This window comes from Typopeltis vanoorti, chromosome 13 (assembly GCF_054136105.1).
Source record: "Typopeltis vanoorti isolate ZY-2024b chromosome 13, IOZ_Tvanoo_1.0, whole genome shotgun sequence".
In the NCBI taxonomy this organism is placed as follows: Eukaryota; Metazoa; Arthropoda; class Arachnida; order Uropygi; family Thelyphonidae; genus Typopeltis; species Typopeltis vanoorti.
Window position 1 is genome coordinate 124,779,741 of NC_143561.1, and position 26,464 is coordinate 124,806,204.

The following is a 26,464-nucleotide window of genomic DNA, read 5'->3' on the forward strand; positions in this document are numbered from 1 at the left end:
TTAGATATATGAAGAGCCAAATGCTTCAATTTGGCGACATATGACTTGTTTAAGTTAAACAACTTAAACAAGTGATATGTCGCCGAATTGAAGCCTTTGGCTCTTCATATATCTAATAATTATTTTTAGGTTGTTAACTTCTATAATAACAGTAGATATGTTTGAAACAACACTAGCAGAAATGAAGTGGACCTTAGTAAGTGAATTTCGGGCATAGGTGGCTAACCCCATACATCTGATGATATGTTGTGCCTATAAGATTGAAACCGGAATGAAGCCACTTTCCCATAGTTGTGACTCATTGCTTGCATGGGTTTCTTTGTATGATGGCAATGTCGATTCTGATGCTATTATCAAAAGCCAGTCACTGATCACTATTATCAAAATCTGCCAGCCAGTCACTGATCCAACTCAGAAGTCTGTTATCCAATCCCATCTGTTTCTATTTATTTAAGAGCTTGTCGTGTGGCAATCTATTCAAAAGCCTTTGCAAAATCTAATTACACCACTATACATGCATCCCCCTGCCCAAGATGTTTGTCAACTTGTTACAGTACATAAGTAAGTTAGTGAAACATGATCTCCCCTTAACAAACCCATGCTGATAACCACAGAGAATACTGCTATTATCAAACCATTTCTGTATTCTACTTCTCACCAATCTCTCCAGTACCTTTGTAACAACTCCAGATATACAGACAGGTCTATAATTTGAAGCTATAACCTTATCACCAACCAGCTTTATGCAGTGGAATAATTTTACCCTCCTTCCACTCCCTTGGAACCTGTGCTGTTGTAAGACTTTTATTAAACAGACATGCCAATGCTAATGCCTACTCCCTGGAACATTCCCTTAAGATGTGTGGTGTTATGTCATCAAATCCTATTGCCTTCTTGACATCAAGGTTCTCCTAGATCTTTCATCTCCTCTACTTCCTTAGAGGAGATGAAATGTTTCAATATTCTCACAAAAGTAAAAACAAACAGGTTAACCCGAGGGGTTAACCTGTTTGTTATTACTTTTGTGAGAATTTTGTATAGATTAGTAATTGGTCTATAGTTCTTTACTTATTTGTCCCCCATTTTTAAATAACAGTATCAGAGGCATAGATTTAGTAAGTTTGTGCCATGGTGAATTATATCGTTTCCTCCCCATTTAATTCTTAATTAAATGGGGAGGAAATATATTGATATATATTACTAATATATATCAATACTTGGGGGGGGGGGGAATTAGTTATCAAAAACTGGAAATGTTGAAAGATGGCTAGAGTAAGTGATTTAATTAGAAATGCTTAAACGCAAATGTATAAACATATAAATCAGGGATGTCAAACTGGTGGCCCCCGAAGCAATTTCTTGCAGCCCCCGATGCTTCAAGGAAAGATTAAAAAAAGGATGGTTGCTTTTTATAATAAAACAGAAATACCATATTTTCTCGAAAATAACTCGCCCTCACATATGACTCACACCACCGTACCCTGATTTTACTTTATGAAAAAAGAAATTAAAAAGTTTTGCATATACATCGCACACAAAAATAAAGTTTAACCACTTCCACGTTGGGAAGATAACTCGCTCCCAGCGGTAAACAGCATGCCTTTACCAACTGCCACTATACTGCAGAGGCAAGAAAAACAAGTAGTTTTAATGTACCACTAAATAAAGTACATTTGCTGTCTGTGTAATATATTTCTTTAGTGCGATTAGAGACAACTTATATAAAAATGGCACTAACTATGAATCCAGGGCCGGCTGTAGAATTTTTTCCGCCCTGTACAATCCATTACTTGCTGCCCCAGCACCAACCTCAAATTAACTTTTGGAATTTTGAAAACCATTATGTTCAACATTAGCTTCATGACCATTAATTTTAAATATAGTACCATTAATAATAATGCACTGATAAAGTGATTAAAATACTGCATATTTATTTTATGAATATGCAGTATTTTAATCGACTTAATCAATTGACAATTAAATGAAATGTAGTAATAATTAATTACTTACATATATGGAATGATCTTCACTTGTACAATGGTGTTATTAATTATTGATATTTAATTATATATAAGTATAAATACTTATACTTATACCTCAATATACTTATTGAGTTAAGTGTAACTCAATAAGTATATTGAGTTACACTTAACTATAGAATGTACACGTTGTAGTTTTAGCACTATTTTCACATTATTTTAATTAAAATTTATATTGTTTTTAGTATCTACTAATTAAGAATACATTTTTCTTGCTTTCATATTTGCAAAATCAGAAATTAGGTCTGCATAGTCTAATTTCTGACCGATTTCATGTTCAATTGAAATCATGGCAAGATCTTCCAATCTAGTTTCGACCATTGTTGAGCGTAAGTAAATTTTAATAAGATTCAGTTTTGAGAACTATGCTCACCACTTGCAACTGTCACAGGCAATGTCAGTAATATTCTTAGGGCGATAGTGACATTCGGAGCAAAGTTATTTTCAACAATAAAACGAAAAACTTCAATTGGCAGTGTATTTTTGGTACTAATTTGGATTCGCATAGCTCAATTGCATTGATGTCTCTATTTTCTTCATGTGTTAAAACGGCTTTTATGTTTTTAAAATTGTCTAAGAACTCATTTGTCGTCTCAGATTTTAATTTAGAGATGTTATATAAAAATGAAAAATGTGAACTGTGATGTTCCAATTGCTCGAACCTTTCTTCAATAGAATTAGTTGCAACATCAATAATAAAAAAGAAAAACTCAACTTTGAATTTTGTTTTAGGATCTAAAATAGGTTCATCTCTTGCTTCATAATCATGCTGGTTTTTCTGCTGACGCAATCTGGTACTTTCGAATGTTGGTTTCAAATCAGCATCAGCTTCGACTTTCTCAGCTAATATTATAACATCGACAAGAAAATTTTGAAATGATTTATCATTTCTGAGATTCTTAAGACTTTTGAGAACATTACCCAATGTTGTTATGGCGCTAGCAATTCCATCTTTATGCTTTGCAACAGTTTACTTGCAACATTAATTTCATTTAAAACATAGTGCCATATAACCGGACAACATAAAAATTTAAAGTCTCTAAGTTTTAGAGCAAGGGTTTCAGCTTCGTGTCTCGCCATTTTGTCTACTGACTCATCATCGGCAATTTCTATCAGTGCATAATAAAAAACTCTTCAATATAGTATCTTAAAGGAGACGAATAGCATCGATTCTAGATTCCCAGCGAGTTGTACTTAATGGCTTGGGCGTTAGGGTTGTAATACGTGTCTTAAGGATTCCCCAACGCAGCGTTGACACTGAGAAAAACACATACAATTTCTGAACCATTTCAAAAAATGAAATCCCTTCTCTAGATGACATTGCGGCATCATTGACCACTAAGTTGAAAGAATGAGAACAGCAAGGGATATAAAAAGCTCTCGAGTTCAAGTCCCTAATGCGTTATTGAACTCCTGAATGCTTTCGTTTCATGTTTGAGCCATTGTCATAACCCTGGCCACGCATGTTTGCGATTGGAATATTCATGTCTGATAATTTTCTTACGATACATTCGGTTAACGCTGAGCCTGTAGTGGCTTCTACAGGAATGAAACCAAGAAAATGTTCATGAATGTTGATATCAGTTGGATCCGTATTAACAAATCTTACAATTAATGTTAATTGTTCAATGTGGCTTACATCAGGAGTACAGTCTGCAACTATGCTGTAATATTTAGCTTTCTCAACCATAGAAATTATTTGTTTTTTTATGGTTCCAGAGAGGAGAGCAATCAATTCATTTTGAATATTTTTTCCAAGATAATGTTGGGCCAAACCACAAGCTACTCTCATTAAATATTCAGACATAGCACTCAACTCTGGCAATCAGTTCAACAAGCTATAAAAAATTTCCATTATTAGGGTCATATAAATTATCAGATGTTCCACGAAATGGTAAGCATTGTTGACCCAAGAACTGGACAACAGGAATTAGACGTTCTGTTATGCTCCTCCAGTGCCGAATTTCTGAATTTAATAACTTTTGCTGCATTGAATCAATTGTCTGTTCTAATTTAAGCCTGGACGATAATTCAATCCACTTTTTATGGGACTCCAAATGGTTTTTGGATTTCTCGTGTTCATTAAGATACACATACAAATGATCCCAATCATTATACCCATCAATAGTGAATGACATTATATTACAGGAAAACAACTTACAGCAGAAACAAAATACAAAATCTTTTTCTTTTGAATACACTAGCCATGATCGATTAATATGTTCTCCATTGCTTAGTTCCCTGGTGTAAAAATTTAATGAAAATTTCCTACCATTAGAGCTGCGCGGAAAAATGAAATCACTGTTTGGTTTCTCTGGCGGGCCCTTTTTTTACGATTTCCAGTCTTTTGGCATCACTTAATCTGGATCAGTATACTTATCAAGTTTATCACTCTAGATGCGGAAATTGTCATATCAGTCTCATTTTCGAGATTCTTTGCAATGTCTATGTTACTGGGATCCGAGTTAGACGTACTTGCCATGAGCTCAGAATCATTGGTTTCGGTACATTTACTTATTTCCTCCTGCCCTACATCAGCTGATTCAGTTTTTAGATATTTAAGTAAAGTCCCACTATGTTTTTGAATATCACGTTCTTTTTCCAGTTTCCGTTTGCGATATTCTGCACCTGATAGTTTTTTCTTATATCAGACATTGTAATCTATTTGAATATTAAAATTGTTTTAAACCCTACAATAAAATATTATTATTAGTATGGTATTATTTAGTAATTAATAAATAAAAATGACTAAATTATTATTTAGTAATTAATTGAAACACTGTACTAACTATTAATTTACATAAAACTCAAAAAAAAAATCTTATCACTGTAACAGTCACTAACACTGAGCAAAATCAACTTTCCTTAATACACGCTCAAAAACAAGTGAAACGTTCCAGAGATTACAGTATCGACGGCCATTACTCTAAGAGAAGGACTCTAGTGAAAATTTCAATTACTTCATATATGACTCGTTTTCTTGTACACGTGTCTTACCTTAGGCAGTAATTCATATAATCAGATTAAGTTCCAAGTTCCCATGTTTAGTTCACAATGTATGCATACCCAATACTAAGAATTAGCATGATTAATACAACTAACAACTACAAGTTTTTACAAATATATTACAATATATTATACAAAATAGTGACACACAACAGTAGGTAATATTTTAACATTTATTCTAATGAACAAAATTGGCCTTGGGAATGGCGGATTATGTTAAACTCTGAATGAGATACTATTATATTATAATTCTTCTCATTCAGAATTTAACACCAGCTAACAGTGGGAAATTCAATTCATAGTAAGTTAACAAGCACAAGATGGAAATATAATATCACATAATGAACTTTTAAATGCAGTTTTATTGCAGACTCCATTGTTGCATATGCAAGGAATAGAGAGGAGAGGCGAGAGGGAAAGAGAGTAAGCGAAGAATGACTCGCATAGCTTCGATTACCGAAGAGCATTATGCGAGTATCATTGGTCGATGGATTGTCAGAAATGGAAACAACATCATAGGCATAATTAGTCACTGGTCAACTTATTATAAAAACTGCGATCTTATGCAATATTATTATTATTATTTATTCCACATCTTCATTTTATTCACTTTCATTTTGGCCGCCCCCACAAAAAAAAAAAATTGCCGCCCCATGCAAATGCACACGTTGCACCGTTGGTAGAGCCAGCCCTGAATGAATCGCATGTCCCCTCCTGGATTAACCATGCTGCTTAGACTCAAGCAAAACCATATGTTGCAGCAGCAAACACAGTACCTAACTTAAATCTATTGATTTTAGTTAGATGTGTGTGAGTGCACCCACTAACTCAACCACAAAGCTGCAATAAAACATTTACACATTCGTAAATGTGTTAAAAGAGTGAATGTGTTAAAACTAAGACATATAGAATGAATGTTGTTATGACAGTTTCAGATATTATGGAATTTGGTTGAAGAGAATTAGCGTTTCAGCTCAAAAACGGCAGCTTGACTTTGTGTTTTGGTAATGTGATCTTTTGTTAATACCACACCAATCATATCCACATCTTCATAGCTGTTCTGTCTCTATTGGCCTGCCATTGCTGTCTATTTCAAGTTCTGCTTTCAATTCTCAGACTTTCGTGAAGGGTTTTCATTACATATCTAAAATCTTGTAAATTACTGTAATTTTTACTTAGAATAATGGGAAAGAAGATGATGCTATTTGGATAGATAATTTTGACAATGCACACAAGGAAACTGCTCTCGAGGCCGAAAGTAGTTATAATGAAGAGGAGATTCTTGATAAATCATCCCCATTTTTAGTTTTTTTTTTACTGAAAATTTTAGTTTCTAAAATCACTATATATATCTCGCACCATGATTTTTTAGCTTTAATTTGGAGGAAAAAAAGTGCGAGTTACATTCTAGTAAATACGGTATCGATTTATTCGTTTTCATATGACATTTATAGTTACAATATGGATGCAATGACCTGCTATAATATAATTGCAGTAATAAAAATTTATGTCGCAATTTTAATGTTAGATCTAATCCTAATCAATCGTAAACTATATTTAGGCTTTCATTGTTAATTTATAGCATGCTGCTAGTAACGTGCTGAAAAAGTTTAATTCTTTAGCTACCAGCTGTTCACATGATGCACAGCATACGCACTCATGTGAATGCAGCTATGAGTTTATAACTGCCTGCTACGGTCAATCAGTGATCTCTGAAGTCAGTGTGCTGAACACAATTCAACGACAACCTAGTAGTGAGAGAATCCCTTTTATTATTATTTTTATTTGCAATAGTATCATGCACTGGTCTACAGTTTTGTGCATTTTTATTCAAACATTTTTATGAAAATTGTTAATAATATTAATAATATATTTATTCAGCAAGGGAATATCGCTTTCCAAGCCAACATGAAAAAGAAAAATTGCTGATGAGGGGAAAAAATTTCAAGAAAAATGGGAATTGAATTACTTCTGCACTGAAACAAAGGACAAAATTGTGTGCATTATTTGTAACAAAACAATTAGTGTCACCAAAGAATATAATATAAAATGGCAGTACGATAAAATTCACAAAGAACAATATTCACACTTTGAGAATAAACTGAGAAAAGAAAAATTAAAAAGTATGAAGAATTCACTTCAAAGTCAACAAGTATTTTCAAAAATTATGAAAGATAATGAATCAGCAGTGAGAGCCAGCTATGAAATCAGCTGGAACATTCCAAACCTTTTAGTGAAGGTTCCTTGGTTAATTTGTGTATGATAAAAGCAGCCGAAAACGTATGTCCCAAAAATGTTCAAGTATTTCGTGATATTTCTTTGTCCAGAAATACTGTAATTGAAAGAATAACCAAAATGGCAGATAATCTGCATGACCAGTTGCAAGAAATATCCACAAACGTGGTGCTTTTCAACTGCATTTGACGAAAGTTTCTATATTCACGATGTGGCTCAAGGTGCTTTGTTTCTTCGAGCTTGCGGCGACAATATGAATATTACTGAAGAGTTCTTGGAAATGATTGGAACCACTACAGGGGAAGACATTTTTGATGCCTTTTGGAGCATTTTGGTAAAATACCAACTTCCGGCAGTATTTGTCACAGGCTTTAGTACGCTGATCATTTCCAATACTTTGGAGCACTGGACCTGCTGATGAATAATGCAGTGGAAAGATTGCAGTTTTGGAATATCTGGATACATTTCCTTTAACTTTGCTACAAGTCTTGACGCACTTTTTGCCTGTAGCAGTGACAACCAATGGTGCTCCAGCACTGACAGGCAAAAAGTGCGTCAAGACTTGTAACAAAGTCTTGATGCATTATTATTCATCAGCAGGTCCAGTGCTCCAAAGTATTGGAAATGATCAGTGTACTCAAGCCTGTGACAAATACTGTGAACTACATCCGATATAGAGGCCTCGATCACCGCCAGTTTGCACAATTTCTAAAAGACATGGAGAGTGAATTTGAAGGGCTACCTTATTATACAGAGATTTGTTGGTTTTCTTGTCATAAGGTTCTAAAAAGCTTTTTTTTACTTTTAGAGGAGATCAAATTGTTCCCAGAAATGAAAAATCATGATGTTGCATTTAGTAATGATCAGACATGGGTACAAGATCTAGCATTCTCAGTTGATATTACAGGACATTTGAATGATTTAAATGTCAAACTTCAGGAGAAAGATCAGTTAATAACACACATATATGATGCATTGGCAAGTTTTAGATGTAAGTTAGTTTTGTTTCAAAATCATTTAAAAGAGAATATTCTAAATTACGTTCCTGTGTATGAACAGTTGAACAATAAGTTGGCGGTGAATTTGAGCTGTGTAGCAGAAAGTGATTTTTAATTGGTGAATAGTCTGTTTTTTTTCCCGTTTTTCTACGTTTTTGAGTGCTAAATTGTTTCGCTGAATACGAGTGTACTTCAGTGGTTGTTTTTTGGAAGTTAGTTGCTGTCGCGATATAATATAATTTGGTTACCGTCGGAATCGAATGCATAACGGTGGAAGACAAAACGAAGCTAAGTTTTCATTACTGTATTTAGTTATATTTCATTTTATTTGGTGTACTTAAATGTTTTGTTTTGTTTGTACTTTTTTTCTATTTATTTAACAGAATTTATTAATTGAATAATTAACGATTACGCTACTCGGCAGTAAGGAATGATGACGGATTCAGCATCAGTCGCAAGTGGTGTATCGCGAAGTCCTCCGCCATTTAAGAACCTCAATTATTACCAATATCATAAGGGACTTTGTGGCATGCAGTACTTGCGGCATGTATGCTTCTCGGGAATTAGATATGTGGCTTGTGAAAGAGAGCGGAGAGCGTATATGCGCACAATGCACGCAGTTAAAGGAAATAAGTGCATTAGAAATATCAATATCTGACTTTGTTGCTCCAGGAACGGGGAATGAATGTAGGAAGACAAGTAGTGTGATAGGAGAGAATGAAAAAAAGATATATATGAATGAGAAAATAATAGTTGATAGTGTGGAAGGTGTGAGTGACTGTGAAAGTTTAGGAGATGGTTTTGTTTGGGAGAGTCAATTTAGATTAAGAGTGACTGACCTGCAGAGGGAGATAGATGAGTTGAAAGAGGAGGTGAAATGTCTTGTGAATGAGAGCAGAAGTATGAAAGATAAGATTAGGAGAATGGAAGAGATAAATGCAAGGAGAATCAGAGTAGGAGAGAGAGAGAATTTAGGGAGCATGAGTGAGAGGTATGGGGTTGCTAGAAGAGGAGAGAATGGAAACAGTAGAAGAGAGAGAGAGAATGAGAGAGAGAAGTATGGGAATGCTAGCAGACGAGAGGATGGAAACAGTAGGAGAGACGGAATGAGAGAGTGATATGGAAGTGCTAGAAGAGGAGAGAATGGAAACGGTAGGAGAGATGGAATGAGAGAGAGGTATGGGAATGCTAGAAGACGAGAGGATGGAAACAGTAGGAGAGACAGAATGAGAGAGGGATATGGAAGTGCTAAAAGTGGAGAAAATGGAAACAGTAGGAGAGAGGGAATGAGAGAGTTGTATGGGAGTGCTAGAAGAGGAGAGAATGGAAACAGTAGGAGAGAGAGGTATGGGAATGCTAGAAGAGAGAATAGCAGTAGAGGAGAGGGAATGAGAGAGCCCTATGGGAATGAAAGAAGAGGAGAGAATGGAAACAATAGGAGAGAGGGAATGGTAAGAGGTATAATGTATGGCGACTCAATGATCCGTGGTGTTCAAGATAGGATGTGTGAGGAGTGTTTGCCAGGAGGAACAATAGAAAGGGTGGCTATGGCAATTAAGAGAGGTGAAAGGGTGGATGAGATGATTGTGATGGTAGGAACGAATGACTTGAGTGGTAATGTAAGTCGGGCAGCGAGAGATATGAGGTTTTTGCTTGAGACTGTACAGAAGAAGACAGAGAGAGGAAAAATAATGTGTGTGTGTGTTGCCTAGGTATGATAATGATGAGCTGAGCAGAAGAGCGGTGATATTGAATGGCATAATAGCAAGAATGTGGGACAAGAGAGGACTGGTATATGTGGATGCTTGGAGTGCATTTGAGGAAAGAGAGGAATTGTATGCGAGAGACTGTTTACATTTGAATGAGGAAGGACGTAGGCATCTGGAGAGATTATTGTTCTGAACGAGTCAGTGTGTTCCAGGGAGGATGATAGCAGGGGTGACCTCTTGTGGGAATGGATACTTGGGAGAAGGGAGACGATGTCAGGTAATACTGAGCCCAGTGAAGTCTAGAAGGGATAATGCTGGGTATAGAAACAATAGCATTTATATGCTTTAAGCTAATGCCTGGAGTATCCAGAATAAGGGAGAGGAATTGGTGGTGCGGATAGCATCAGCCTGGCCAAAAATGATTGGGATCACTGAGACGTGGTTGACAGAAGGGGATATAATAACAGGAATAGAAGTCGCTGGGTATAGCATTTTTCATCAGGATAGGAGGGGAAAGCGTGGTGGTGGGGTACTGCTTATGATAAGTGATGACCTATGTCCTCTAAGAGTGGAGGCTTTGGAAGGAAGTGAGACAAATGATTTTGAGAGCATATGGTGTGAGGTAGAGGTAGACAAGACAGGATATTTAGTGGGGTGTTGCTACAGACCCAGGAGCACGGTGGATGGGGACCAGGAGATGTTTATACATCTAAGTTTGGCAAGTGCAAGAAGAATGATTGTTATGGGAGATTTTAACTACAGCAGTATAGATTGGAGAAAGGAAGATGCATGTAGCAATAAGGGAATGGAATTTCTAGAATTCTTGAGGGACAAATGTCTTAGGCAACATGTAACAGAGGGAACAAGAGGTTCAAGAGTTTTAGATTTGGTTATAGCATCAGAAGAGTTGATAATAACTGAGATGACATCTCTCCCACCAGTTGGAGAGATGTCATCTCTCCAACTGGTGGGTATAGCATTTTTCATCAGGATAGGAGGGGAAAGCGTGGTGGTGGGGTACTGCTTATGATAAGTGATGACCTATGTCCTCTAAGAGTGGAGGCTTTGGAAGGAAGTGAGACAAATGATTTTGAGAGCATATGGTGTGAGGTAGAGGTAGACAAGACAGGACATCTCTCCCACCAGTTGGAGAGAGTGACCATATGGTTTTAACTTGGAAAATGAATAGACATGCAGGAGTATCAAAGAGACGGGAACTTATGTGGAATTATAAAGCAGGTGATTATAATAGTCTTAGACATCAACTTCGGGAAGTTTCATGGAGGGAGGAATTGGAACGCCGGGATATCGTTAGTGCGTGGGAAATTGTGAAAGAATATTTGTTAGCAGCAATGGCAAGTTGTATACCACGAGTGAAGAAGAGGACACAATTTGGAGTAAAGTGGATGACAAACAATATTAAACAGGAATTGCATGTGAAAAAGAGGCTATGGAAGAGATATAAGGAGACAGGTGAAGAGAGGATGCGTGAAGAATATAAGACACAGGCCAGAAGAGTGACTAGTGTGGTAAGGAAAGCGAAACTGGAATATGAGAGGAGATTGGCCCTAAGATTCAAAGAAAATCTTAGGGAATTTTTTTAGCTATGTGGCCAGTAGGAGGAGAAATGATTGTGGAAGAATGATATTGTGGGATAAAAATGGGAATAGAGTGACTGATGAGAGGACATAGTGGAATTGTTCAATGACCCCTTTATTGGAGTATTTCATCCTGGAGGAGTCAGTTTTAATGCTAGAGGGATAGGGCAGGTTCAAGGTTTAGAGGTACAGGAAGAGAGTGTGTTTCAGATACTGAGAACTCTGGATGTCAATAAAGCTTTGGGACTGGAGGGTATTTCACCACAAGTTTTGAGAGAATGTGCTAGGGAACTGACAGTGCCTTTAACCTGGCTTTTCAATGAAAGTCTGGCTTCGGCAAAGGTGCCGAGGGAATGGAAGGAAGGTAAGATAGTGCCATTGCATAAGGGTGGTAATAGACTGGAAGTGTCTAATTATAGACCAGTCTGTGTGTCATCAGTAGTTGTTAAGATCTTGGAGAAAGTAGTGAGGGAGGGACCATATACAGCACTGGGCAGATGAGGGTAATGTTATCTGTGAGAGTCAACATGGATTTGTGAAAGGGCACTCTTGTTTTAGCAATATGCTAGCCTTTTATAATAAAGTTACAAGAACATTAGATAAGGGAAAGGCATATACTGCAATTTTCTTAGACTTAACAAAGGCATTTGACAGGGTGCCACATGATAAGCTGATATTTAAGTTGCAACACATGGGTCTGGATGTCAGATTGGTCAACTGGATTCAGGATTGGCTGTCTGATAGGTATCAGAGAGTTGTGTATGGTGGAGCAGTTTCAAGGAGACAGAAGGTTACAAGTGGGGTCCCACAGGGCTCAGTACTAGGACCTATATTGTTTAACCTTTATATCAATGACATTGGCAGTGGATTGCAAGGGGATATTCAGTTGTTTGCGGATGATGCGAAGCTGGGAAGGATTATTAGTAATAGTGCAGATGTGGTAGCCCTGCAAGAGCATTTGAATAAGCTAGATAGGTGAGCAAATGAATGGGGGTATCAGTTTAATGCAGTAAAATGTAAGGTCTTGAGGTTTGGGAAACATCGATGGGATGCTGCATACTCTATGGGAGGAGTTATACTGGAGGAAGTTGGGGAGACAAGAGATCTGGGGTTGATGATTGATAGAAAGCTGAAGTTTAGGGGACATATTGCAAAGGTGGTGAAGGTAACACAGAGGATTGCTGCAATTATGAGAAGGACGCTGACCTGCAGAGATAAGAGGGTTATCCTTCCGTTGTATAAGTCTCTAATCAGACCACACTTGGATTATTGTTCTCAGATTTGGTCCCCAGGATTTGAAGGGGATAAATTAACTGTGGAAAAGATACAAAGACGGATGACAAAGATGGTCTCAGGACTGTACAAGGATAGTTATGAGAATCGACTGAGGGAATGTGCACTGCAGAGTTTGGCGGATAGAAGAAGGAGAGGTGATATGATTGAGACTTTTAAACTGTTGAGAGGTGGTTACAGGGTTGACACTGGGGAGTTCTTTCACTTGGTTGAACAGCGGGAAGGAGTGATGACAAGAGGCCATCCCTGGAAGTTACGAAAGGAAACTGTGAGCAAGAGGGTGAGGAGTGGTTTCTTTGCATGGAGGGTGGTTGAGCCGTGGAATGCATTGCCTGATAGAGTGGTGAGGGCGAGAACGGTCAATGAGTTTAAGGAGTGGTATGATAGACTTTGTGTTTCTTAGGGGGGGACCTCCCCTCTATGAGTCTTGACAGACTTTGTTCTCAGGAAGGACCTCCCACGATGAGTCTTTTGACTCCATGGAGGCCTGAATAATAATAAGAAGAAGAAAAATAATAAGAATCAAAGTTTTACCTTTTCTCAATATTGTCCCAAACTAGAAAAGATTAAAGAAGAATTTCATAGGCAATTTAAAGATTTTAAGGAGCAAGAAGTAGTTTTTTTTTCACTTTTTACAGATCCTTTTTCCTTTAATTTCGAAAAAGCTCCTATTTGTATTTAAATGGAACTTATTGATTTCCAAAATGATTCCATTCTAAAAGAGAAATACTAAGAAGTTGGTGTACCAAAAATATACAGTTATTTAGGTAAAAATATCTGGAAATAAAAAAGTTTGCAGCAAATATTCTATGTTATTTTGGAAGCACCTACTTATGTGAACAATTATTCTCATGTATGAAAGGTAACAAAACAGCACACAGATCAAGATTAACCGACGTCAATCTTTCCGCCATAATAAAGGTCGTATACTCACAACCTTTGAGTCCAAATTTTGGCAGGCTGGTTAATAATAAACGTTGTCAAGTGTCGGGAAAAAAATAAAATACTGAAATTAAATTACCATAATTATATATATTTTAACCAGAAAATATCATTTTTTCCCAAAATAGACCCCCCCCCCACAAAAAAAATGATATATAAGTAATTTATTTCAACACAAACACAAAAAATTTCAGACTAGCAGGAGGCTCTGTAAATTTTTGTGATGGTTATTAATGAGATTATACTTTTTTTTTAGAATGTATAAATACATAAATATTTGATTTATTCAAATAAAATTTAATATCAGTTTAATTTGTATTAAATGGTATCTATTGTAAATATTAATATAATAAAAATATTCTTTATATTATATTTTTTTTGAGTTGTCATAATCATTATACTATTATTTTATATGTCATGTTTTATATATGTATATGTATATATTTTTATATATATTTTATATGTCAACTTAGAATAAATAAAATTTTTGTTATTAATTTTCCAATTTATTTATATACTCATTTTTTCACTTCCCTTCGATTCTAATTAGTGCTGGTTTTCTTGGTTGAAAATTTTTTGCGGCCCACTTGAGATAAAGTTTTATAGGAAATGGCCCGTGGTTCAATTGAGTTTGACACTCCTGATATAAATCAATTATAGATAAATGGAGTAGAACTACTATACTGTCAATCTATAAAAACATGAAATAAAAGTCTGCGAGACTTACAGAGGAACTTCTATACCTGTGCTGAGTGGTCCAAGTAGGATTCATGCAAGCATACTTGAGAATAGGCTAAGGAAAATTGAAAAGGAAAATCTTGTGGTAGAAAAAGTGGGTTTGGGTCAAATAGGGGTTGTCAAGATCAGATTTTTACTTTAATAGTCAGAAATCATAGGATTACAACAAGGATGTATATTTTTGTTTTGAAGATCTGGTAAAGGTATAGGAGAAGTGTGCCAAAAGAAAAGCTGTTTAAAATACTACAATTATATGGGGTAAACTTGTGCTCAGGTCTAGTCGCCTCAGTTTCTTATGGATGAGGCAGTTGTGGAAAGGGTCTAAAGACAAGTGACCAAGATCATGAGTGGTCTGTGGAAAGCTCCCTATGAGGATAGTTTCAGGGATCGTGGATTGCAAAATTTGGTTGATAGGCAAAAAAAAGTGAGAAATATGATAGAACATTTAAGTTACTTAAAGGATTGAAGCAGAGGAAATATTTAAGCACTTTGGATAGAGGGTACAGAACATGAGGTCATTCCTAGCTAGGTAAGAGTGTGGTTAGCAGAGATGTGAGGACTAGATTTTTTGCTTGGAGAGTGGTGAATGAATGGAATTGATTTCATGAGCCAGCTGTGAGTGCTGTGTCTATTGATAGTTTCAAGGAGAGGTATGAGAGATATTGTGTTGATAGTTTGGGTGTCCAACAATGAGTCTTAGGACTTCATGGAGAAAAACATTAAACTAAGTAATAATAATCACAAGGTAATTGAATTAAAATCAAAATTTAAAAAAAAGGTGATGTGGTATGGCGATTTAATCATAAAATTTGTGCTTGCCAAGAGAGTCACTACTTCTAGCTTCCTGAGGACAAAAATTAAAGACATGACAAACGTGATAGAAAAACAGAAAAGAAAAGTAAAAGAGATAGTAGTTCTTGTTGGAACTAATAATTTTGGTAGTGACAAATATAGATTGAGAGAGGATATTAAAGGTTTGTTGGAAAAACCAAGAAAGAAATGCGAGTGAGTAAAATTGTAGATTGCTACCCAGATATGACAGTACTAAGTTAAAAAGGAGGGCAATAATAGCAAATGATTCAATGTGTAAGCTGTGTAGAAGAAATGGATGCGAGTTTTTAGATGTGTGTAGTGCATTTGATGCAGAAAAGACTTAAATAAGAGGGACAGACTGCAATTGAATGGATTTGGCATCAGAAGCCTGGAAAAATTACTTATTGGGATGAGATCTAATGCAGAGAGTGGGGAAAACTAGATCATCATGGGAAGAATGGGGAAAATATGTGTGAAAGTTCAGATGTGGTATGCAGACTTGATAAAGATATGAATGGTTTGAGAAAATTCTACAACAAGGCCCAAAAAGACTGCATATCTAATTATAAGAAAAAGCCAGGTGGTAATTTTCTATGTCTATATATAAATGCTAGGAGCATCAGAAACAAAGAGTTGAGTTCCTTGCTTTATTGAATACAGTGTGGCCTAAAATTATTGGCATTGGTGAAACTTAGCTATTGAAATCAATATTGTAACTGAAATTGAGTTTAAAGGGTATAGTATTTTTATGAATGACAGAAGAGATATGAGAGTAGGGGAAGTACTATTAATGATATCATTATTATTATTATTACTACGGGTATCTCCATGGAGTCAGTAGACTCATCGCGGGAGACCCAAACTATCAAAACAACGTCTATCATATCTCTTCTTGAATTCATTTACAGACAAAGAACTCACAACTGAGTCAGGCAATGCATTCCACTCATTCACCACTCTCCAGGCAAAAAACCTCATTCTCACACCCTTGTTAACCAAATTTTTCCTTAATTTCCAGGAATGACCTGTTGTTCTTCCATCACTATCACACAGTTGAAACATTTCCCCTGCATCAATCTTATAAAAACCTTTTAGTAATTTAAATATTTCTATCATATCCCCTCTTCTCCACCTATCAACCAACCTTTGCAATCCACAAGCTCTCAATCTATCAATGTAGGGAGCATTTTTTACATCACTCACCAACTTAGTCACTCTGCTCTGAATCCTCTCCACAACCTCCTCATCTCCAAGGAATCCAGGTGACCAGACTTGAGCACAGTAATCCAAATGTGGAAGTATCAACACTTCATAAACGGGAATAATAACCTCTTTATCTATGGATGTTAGTGTGTTCCTCAATAACCAAGTAATCCTATGTGCAATCTTGGACATCTTAGCAATGTGCCCCCTGAACTTCATCTCCCTATCCACCAACACCCCTAAGTCCCTAGCCTCATCAATCTGTCGGAGTACCATTCTATCAATGTAGTACACAGCTGGTAATGTTTTAATCCCAAAATGCGTAACTTTACACTTTTCCAGATTGAACTGACATCCATCACCTTTTGCCCATTTTGCCAGCTTTCTTAAATCATCCTGCGAACTCTCAACATCAGTTTGATTTTTTATTGCACTACCCAACTTTGCATCATCAGCAAACAACTGAATATCTCCCTTTAAGCCATTTCCTATATCATTTATGTACAAATTAAACAACAATGGCCCAAGCACAGAGCCCTGAGGCACACCACTGGTCACCTGCCTCATCCTGGACTCTGCTCCTCCATACACCACCTTCTGGCATCTCTCCCTGAGCCATTCTCTTATCCACATCACCAGTTTAGTATCCTTCCCCATCTGCTCCAATTTGCATAACAGTATTCCATGGGATATCCTGTCAAAAGCCTTAGCAAAATCCAGAAGTACCACTGTGTAGCCATTTCCTTTGTCCAACACAGATTTCATTCTATTATAGAATGTTAATAAATTACTAAGGCAGGATCGACTTTTAACAAAACCATGTTGGCCCCTATAGAGTAGCATATCCTGATCCACCCATTCTTGAATTTTGTCCTTAACCAACTTTTCCAATACTTTTACCACCACTCCAGAGATGGTGATTGGTCTGTAATTTACTACCGCAGATTTAGAGCCACCTTTATGCGAAGAAACTACTTTGCCTTCCTTCCACTCCCTAGGGACCATACCAGAGTTCAAACTTAAGTTAAATAACCAAGTAAGAGGCGCTGACAATTCCTTTGCACATTCACGCAACATCCGAGCTGATATTCCATCTAAACCTACAGCAGTGTTTGCATTTAAATTTTGCAATATATTAAATACCTCTGATTTCTTAGCTTCAATTCTCACATTAGTTATTGCTACAGGTACAGAGATATCCTCACTTGGGTGATAGACTTTTGAAAAGTGATCACTCAGTAACTCTACTATTACATCTGAATTTGTCACCTCAGTACCATCAGTACCCACTAAAGTTATCCTTCCGAAGTCATTCTTCCTTTTACTTGCCACATAACAAAAGAACTCTTTGGGATTACCCTTGATCTCCTTGGCTAGGGCCTTCTCATAATCAGGGTCTTCTGATCACCTTTCTCCTTGTAAATTCTCCATAACATTTTCTTTTTTTGAAGTTATCCTATAGAGGCCGATTTTATCCCATGCACATCTAACATCTTTCCCCTGCAATATGTTCTGCCATGGGACGGCTGCAATCTCACTCTTGTTATAATTGCCTAACCTGTAGTTCTGTATATACCCCTTCTTAAGAGAGACATATCAGACAACTTGAGTCCAGTAGAAATGCATGAAAACAATAATGGTAATAAGGTCCCACATAACAGTGAGTTTGAGGCTATCTGGTGTGAAGTGGAGGCTAACAAGATGAAATATATGATGAGGTGCTGATACAGATCTGGTGGTTCAGTTGCAGGGGAAGATGAAATGGATTGCTAATTTTACTCTGATGGGCACTAAACAAGTGATCATTATGGGTGACTTTAATTATCCAAACATTGATTGGGTAGAAGAGAAATCTCATGATAAGAATGAAGCAGAATTTGAGTTGTTGCAAGACAACTTTCTCAAGTTCAAAGAGTTAAATTTGTTCATAGTGTCAGAAGGGGGGGGGGTCTCTGTTAAGAACATGACTATTTTATCACCAGTTGGTGACAGTGATCATTAAGTGCTTTCCTGGGAAGTAGCTAATTATACTGATCTTTTCCTTAGGACAGGTTACATTATAAACTGCAAAGCTGAAAAATATGATCAGCTTAGGAGAATACCGTCTTGGTCCCATAGTATCAGTTATTGAATGGAAAAGATATTGGCAATGCATGGGAATCTGAAAAAGTGCTTAAATGAGACAGTATCTGAATGTATCCCTAGAATTCAAAAAATAAACAGGGGATCGAAATGGATGTGCAACCTTATTAAGCAACCCGACCCGGTTGGCCGGATGGTTAGCATATCCACTCCCCAGCAAAAAGGCTTTGCTGGGGAGTGGATATGCTAACCATCTTTGGGTTCGAATCCCACCTTGGGCATGGATGTTTGTGATTGTGAAAATACTAGTGGTGATGGTTGACGGTAGATGGAGTTGGTGTAGAGGATGAAGGTAGTTGCAGTTGGTGGAGACGTTGAGTTGTAGAGTAGGTGTCCTCCCTCGATGAGTCTTTGGACTCCCTGGAGGTGTTATGTAATAATAATAATATCATCATGAGAATAAGAGTAAGAAGAGTTATGAAATATATAACGTGAAGGCCAGAAAAGTAACGAATATTGCACAGAAAGCTAAATCAAAACATGAAAAGAAATTGGCTATGCAGGTTAAAGGCAATTCAAAAGAATTTTATTGTTATGCCACAAATAAAAGAAAATGAATTTGGAAGAATAATTTTACTGAATGCAGGTGGCACTTTAGTGTTAGATGCTAATGAGATTGTTCAATTAACAAGTGCTCACTTTGCTAAGGCATATCAACCATGTGTATGTAGCATAGTGCACAGTGCTACTACAATGAATGAACAGTAACAGATGCATGAGAATAAGGTTGAGGAGCTGCTGTATAACTGGATAAGAATATAGAAAATAAAATAGGAATAGATAGCATATCAGCACATACACTAAAGCCATGTTCAGCTGAAAAGACTAGGCCTTTGACATGTTTGTATGATAGTTCTGTTGCACAAGGATGGTGCAAAAACTAGTGTCAAACTACCAACCTATTTGTATCTCTGATGTAGTGGTGAAGATTTTAGAGAAGTTTGTAAGAACTTGCATACAGAAATGGGTAGACAGACAAGCTATACTCTGCAAGGAACAACATGCTTTATTAAAAGAAGGTCATGTTTTAGCAAATTGTTCATATTTTATAACAATGTTATGGCTGAGTTTGATAAAGGAAATGGATACACTATGATAATATTGGATTTTGCTAAGGCATTTGATAGGATACTACATGAAAGGCTTTTGTATAAACTAGAATATGGATTTTGGAATATAAACTCTTGACTTGGAAAAGTGGATGGTTGATAGACAGATATCAAAAAGTGGTAATAAAGTGGGTGTAAATCTGCCAGATTTAAGGTAACCAGTGGTGTACCCCAGGGTTCAGTCTTTGGGCCACTGTGTTCAATCGATACATTAATAACAGTATGAAGGATCTAACAGGAGATCTGCAATTTTCTGATGATGCCAAGATAGGCAATCAGGGATACTGCCAATATCCAGCACTTACAAAATGATTTGAATAGGCTGGAAATTTGGAAATTAGGCTGAAAAAAAAAATGGCTATCAGTTTAATGCTAATAAGTGTAAATTTATGCACTTTGGCATGATGAGATTTTCAGTAGCATATTATATTAATGGAGTTATGCTACCAGTAATTAAGGGGAGGAATCTGAGCATAGTGGCGGATAGCAATTTGAAGTTCAAAGGTCACATAGCAAAAGTTGCAAATACAACTCAGAGAATAATTGTGATGTTGAAGCTAACCTTGAAATGTAAGAATAAGGAAATCATTTTGCCTCATTACAAGGTCTCAATAAGACTGCACCTGAACTACTGTGTGCACATTTCAAGGAGATAAAGATATGAAAAGGGTGCAAAGATTATATCGGGACTATGGAATTTAGATTAAGAGGACAGATTCTGAGTATGTGGACTACAGATTCTAGTTAATAGGAGAAAGAGATATGATAGAGATCTACAAACTTTTGAATAATGTTATAGGTTATTGTATGATGAAATTTTTTGTTATATGGAAAGTTGGGAGAGAACATGGGGGGTGGGGGGGCTTTCCATGGAAGTTAAGTTTGTTTCCGGTTAAGCAAGTGACAAGAGCTAAATTTTTCTCTCTCTCAGAGTAGTGAGCGAGTGAGTGGAATAATATGCCTTTTGAGGTAGTGAGTGCATCTAGTGTGAATGAGTTTAAGGAAGATATGACAGCTGGTTTGGATGATGTATAGCCTCTCTTAATGAATCCTTGACTCCCTGAACTCAGATAATAATAATAAAACAGGGCAGAACATTATACAGAGAAGTGTATTGCTCTGTTTAATATCTAATGTTAATTACAGACTATGTATAGTCTATAATTAAGCTGGAAGTCAGCTCTTAGAATTGAAGAGGATACTGGAAGATGTAATCAGGTGGAATCACATTATGTAGGAACACAGCATCAAAGCTAACATCAAAATTGGAAAATATTCAACCCAGCTCTTTACTTTATGCAGATAATGTTACACTTCTAAATAAATTCAGTATAAGTAGTATTCAGGACTCTATGTTAATAGCTACTGTAACGAGTTTAATATGAAAAGCAGTAATAATAATAATAATAATTATTATTATTATTATTCAGGCCTCCATGGAGTCAAAAGACTCATCGTGGGAGGTCCTTCCTAGGAAAACAAAAGTCTATCATACCACTCATTGACCATTCTTGCTCTCACTACTCTATCAGGCAATGCATTCCATGGTTCAACCACCCTCCATGCAAAGAAACCACTCCACACCCTCTTACTCGCAGCTTCCTTTTGCAACTTCCAGAATGGCCCCTTGTCATCACTCCTTCCAGCTGTTCCACCAAGTGAAAGAACTCCCAAGTTTCAATCCTGTAACTACCTCAACAGTTTAAAAGTCTCAATCATATCACCCCTTCTTCTATCTACCAAACTCTGCAGTCCACATTCCCTCAGCCGATCCTCATAACTAACATTGTACAATCCTGAAACCATCTTTGTTATCTGCCTCTGCACCCTTTCCACAGTTAATTTATCCCTTTCAAATCCTGGAGACCAAATTTGAGAACAATAGTCTAATAAAAAGATGAAACCTATCAAAATAGAAAGGGACATTGCAAATACCAACTGCATTCTCAATGATGAATCTAGAGGTTCTCAACTGAGATTTGCAGTTAATGTTTTCTTTGTCTTAAGACAGTTAAGTGTGTTGGCAAATTAAACTTGAAGACAGATAACAGACTAAACAAAGCTGTAAGGTTGGGATCCAGTTAAATAAATTTATATGGGATAAGAGAAATTAGCCAACATACTAAACTAGTAGTGTACACTAATTTTTACCTTACAGATCTGTGAATTGGGTTAGAAATAAACAGGCAATCAATCAAAGACAAGACAAGACAGCACTAAGAAAAATTAGAAGAGTGAACAGATGCCCAGTTGGCACAGTGGTTAGCATATCTGCTCTCCAAGCAACATGCTGTGGACTCTAATCCCACCATGGGTATGGATGTTTGTGATAGTCTTTATATGAATTTCATTTCCCAGTGTGAGACTACTTCCCTGCTTATTGTAGACTAAGTAAAACAGGTGTTTGTTACTAAAAATGATCCAAAAGATGACCAAGATCTAAGTGGTTTGATGCAGTTCAAAGTACCTTAAAAGAACAAAATACAAGATATCATGATCATGATATTACATGGGGGGGACTGAAAAGTTCTGATAAACACCTAGAATAAAAATGATATTAAAGCAACTGATATAACCACAAGAACATATCTTAAAACCCTTTAACCTCCAGGTTTCAAATTGTAATAATTTGTTTTTTTTTTTCTTTTAGGATATATAAGAAGACATAAAATTAATTAATTTTTGTTCTAGGTGTTTATCAGAACTTTTCATTCCCTCCCCCATCATAAAGTCTCGACAAATAACAGATTAATTCGGAAGAAAATTGCTGATAGGATGCTGATCATAACACAAACTTAATCATGTAGTACTATCATAGTATGTTGTACACTCCATGAAGATACATATTTGAAATTTGATGATCATGATGATATCATTTATCCATTTACCCATGCTACCCTTTCTACGCTGGCCTGGTTGGCCGAGTGGTTAGCATGTCCACTCTCCAGCCAAGAGGCTGTGGGTTTGAATCCTGCCATTGGCATGGATGTTTGTGATTATCCTACAAACTTTATGTGGAAAGGGAATCTGCGACCCTACCACTTATTCTAGAAGAAGACATCATTGCCAAAACTATGTGAGGTATGGCAGTGACCATATGGCATCTGCGGATGGGAAATGTGAAAGAATTTTTTTTTACACTTTCTACGGAAATGTAGTCTGATGTTGCATTTTGCATATCCTTCAATTATTTCTTCATGCACTATTAACTACAAGTTTTAGTGACCATACGGCATCTGCGGACGCCAAATGTGAAACATTTTTTTTTACACTTTCTATAGAAATGTAGTCTGACATTGCATTTTGCATATCCTTTAATTATTTCTTCATGCACTATTAACTACACTCCCTTTTAGTTTTCATGCTACATTGAATTAGTCAGTAATTGGTCTTGGTTATTACATATTTCAGCATTGGCTCTATTATCATGTGACACCTCCAGGGAGTCCAAAGACTCATCAAGGGAGGGCACCTACTCTACAACTGTCTCCACCACATTTTCCACCAACTACAGTGAACCTCATCATCTACACCAATGCCATCTACTGCCTACCACCACCACTAGTATTTTCACAGACAATTACAAACATCCATGTCCACAGCTGGATTCTAACCCACAGCCTTTTGGATGGAGAGCAGATACGCTAACCACTCGGCCAACTAGGCTGGTATTTTTTTTCACATTTATTTTATATTTATATCAATATTATAAAATTTATAATATTTCACTATTATTTTCACGAAAAAACTGATATTGTGCATATGAAATATTCAGGAGACCACAAGCAACAAATGAGAGAAATAGGGACTGCTTCTGGTACTTATTTGTAATTAGTATTAGGTTTTGTATAAAAAAAAAAACATGTTATATTTGACAAGAGAGTTCTTGTGTTAATTCATTTACTCTGGTGTCAGCAAATAAAAGTTGAAACTTGAATTGGTCTCTTTATAACTCAGCTAGTTGGATGTATACATGTCATACATTGTGATTAGTCTCTTCCCAAGAACAGTTTCAATCTTTACCAAGGTCTTATTAGTTTCAATGAGGCAGCAGATTTAAGTTGGCATTTTTAAATCATCCCAATAAAACTATGTTATGAAGAAAATGAACTGAAAATTTTAAGTTATATCAGAGGAAAACTCAGTTTATTTTTTATGAGGTCAAGCCTGCTTGGTGTTAAATCAGTAATGTATTTTATTCAGAAAATAAAGATCTAATGCAAAATTTAAGAATTTTGTCTCTTTTCTTCATTAAGTGCAATAACTGACATTAAGTTTAATACTATATTTAACTTTAACATATTATGTATATAATGTCTTAAAGGAATAACTTCATACCCTAACATCCAAAGATGAAACATAAAGAGTACTGCTTTCTACCCGAAAGAATAACCTTTTCCACGAATCTTTACCCGGCTCCTTACACCATAAAGGACTTTGTACAATTGGCATTTTTGTTCCTGAGTTAAGCATATTCTATAATTGGAAAATAACAGTGAGGAAACATACATCAAAAAACAAATAAAATTATATTTAAATATTTTTTTAGTGAGAGTCAATGCTCTGATTAAATATTTCAGAAATAGCAATACTAGGTGCTCTGAAAATCCTTGCTATTCCTAACCAAATAAGTAAATGAAATCAAAGAAATATTCTAAATATTTCCTTACAATAAACATATCAACAGTATTTATCAATGTAGGCAAAATAAGTGATTTTATTGAATAAAATACAAATTTGTCAAACATCGATCTCTTTTAATTTTATTATATGCATTGTGAGTACTAATTGATGAACAGCATGGTGTGAAATATTGTTTACCTGTCCCAAGTCTGAGCACTGAATAACTGATAACTAGTACATCAGTTATCAGTTATTCAGTGCTCAGACTTGGCACAGTGTTTTAGCGAGCGTAAGGATTATTCATAAATGTAATATCAATAAATACTTTCAAAAATGCTCAAAATATTTTTATAAATTTTAATGTTGTATTAAAATTTATAAAATAAGGATAGATAACTGCTGCTCATACTGCAGTTTGCTACCCTTACCAAGTGAGTCGCCATTCTCAATGCTGCCTCCATAATATCTTCTTCCAGATGCTTAACCTCTTCATTTATCGATTTCACACTTACCTTATTTAACCTCGTGACTCTTAGATACATTCAGACATTGCCTTTGTCAATTAGTTCTTGAGTAAGGCTCAAATAGCATTGATCCAGTTCTCATCATTTCATGATACATTCATAGAACTGCAAGCTGTCTCTCCTAAGCTTTTCATAATCAACCTTATACTCTTCACAAAATTCCACATATCCTGGTAATCACTACGGTCATTCTCAACTGGAGGTAGTTTGATATTTATAATAACACCCTCTGATGAGAGATGAAATCCAGCACTCATGCATGCCATCTATTACATACCCTCTAAGGTAGTTGTCTCAAAAACTTGAGAAATTTATTCTTTTCTTTTCCCCAGATGCCACATCTTTATTTAAAGCTACATTACTATAATTTAAATCACTCATACTGATTATTTTTTTTCATATTTGCTAGCTAATTTTCGTATCCATTTTTTTCTCTCACTGCTTTCCACATTACCAGGTTTATAGCGACATCAAACTAAACATTTCATCCTGTCCAACTCTACCTAACACCACTGTGCCTCAAAACCACTACCACTATTTTCCCCCTTGCATCTCCACCTAGAAGTCCATAACTCCTTTGCTATCATCAACAGCACTCCCCTTCTTTCTGTCCTGTCAATTTCTAATGAAACATCATACTCTTCCATCTCAATTCCTGCTGGGATGTCATCATCATCATCTAACCACATCTCATTATGGGCAAATGTAACAAGTCTTATTATAAACTCCTCCATTATATAGCCCTTGGCTAAGAAGGTGTGACATTGTGACATAAGTGAGCGAGTTCAGCAGTGACAGCACTGAGATCACTTATGTCATACCTTCTTAGCCAATGTTAAGCATATTCTATAATAGGATAGAATAAATAATAAATGCTCCCCAGAAATCCCCCCAATGTCTATCACAGAAGACCACAACAAAACTGTCACCATCCCACACATTCAAGGCACATCTGAAAAGATATCTAGAGTGCTTAATAAACATCAGCTACTCATCGTATTTAAACCTTATGTCAAACTGGCAACTTGCATCCATTCACCCAAGGACAGAATCTCTTTATCACAACCAGTAGTCTATGAAGTGACCTGTTCATATGATCGAGCTTACTATGGACATCTGCCTCACTGAACATAAAAAATACATCGAGTCTAGCAGACAATGCCTTAGATATCCCTGTACACAGGATCAATTGGATAATAAATTTAGTTTAATCCTTTATCCAAGTGTGAGCAAACAAAGTTAGCGCCTGAAAGTATCTTCAGGACTGGGGTAAGGTGGTACAACACCAGGGCACTCCTTGCAAAGGTGGAGCTACCAACACTCCTATCTCAGTATCTCCCATAATGCAAAATACATCTCCTTGCGGATATGTCTAATGTTATGCATTAAGGGAAGGGCCACAATCCAGACTAGTTTCGACCTTTTTTGAGGTCTCTTCAGTGGGAGCCAAGCCCAAGTAGAGATAACAAAGCTCCACCTTTGCAAGGAGTGC

At 36.3% G+C, this 26,464-nt stretch overlaps 1 protein-coding gene across 2 annotated transcripts in view; it reads right to left on the reverse strand.

Moving 5' to 3' along the window:
* Positions 1-26,464, reverse strand: part of LOC150100518 (growth factor receptor-bound protein 14-like) — a 341,775-nt gene that overhangs the window by 145,588 nt on the left and 169,723 nt on the right. For both annotated transcript variants that reach the window (XM_090402828.1, XM_090402827.1), the window contains one exon: positions 24,164-24,301. In XM_090402828.1, coding sequence (XP_090258954.1) covers positions 24,164-24,301 — 138 coding nt within the window. The remainder of the gene's footprint in view (positions 1-24,163; positions 24,302-26,464) is intronic.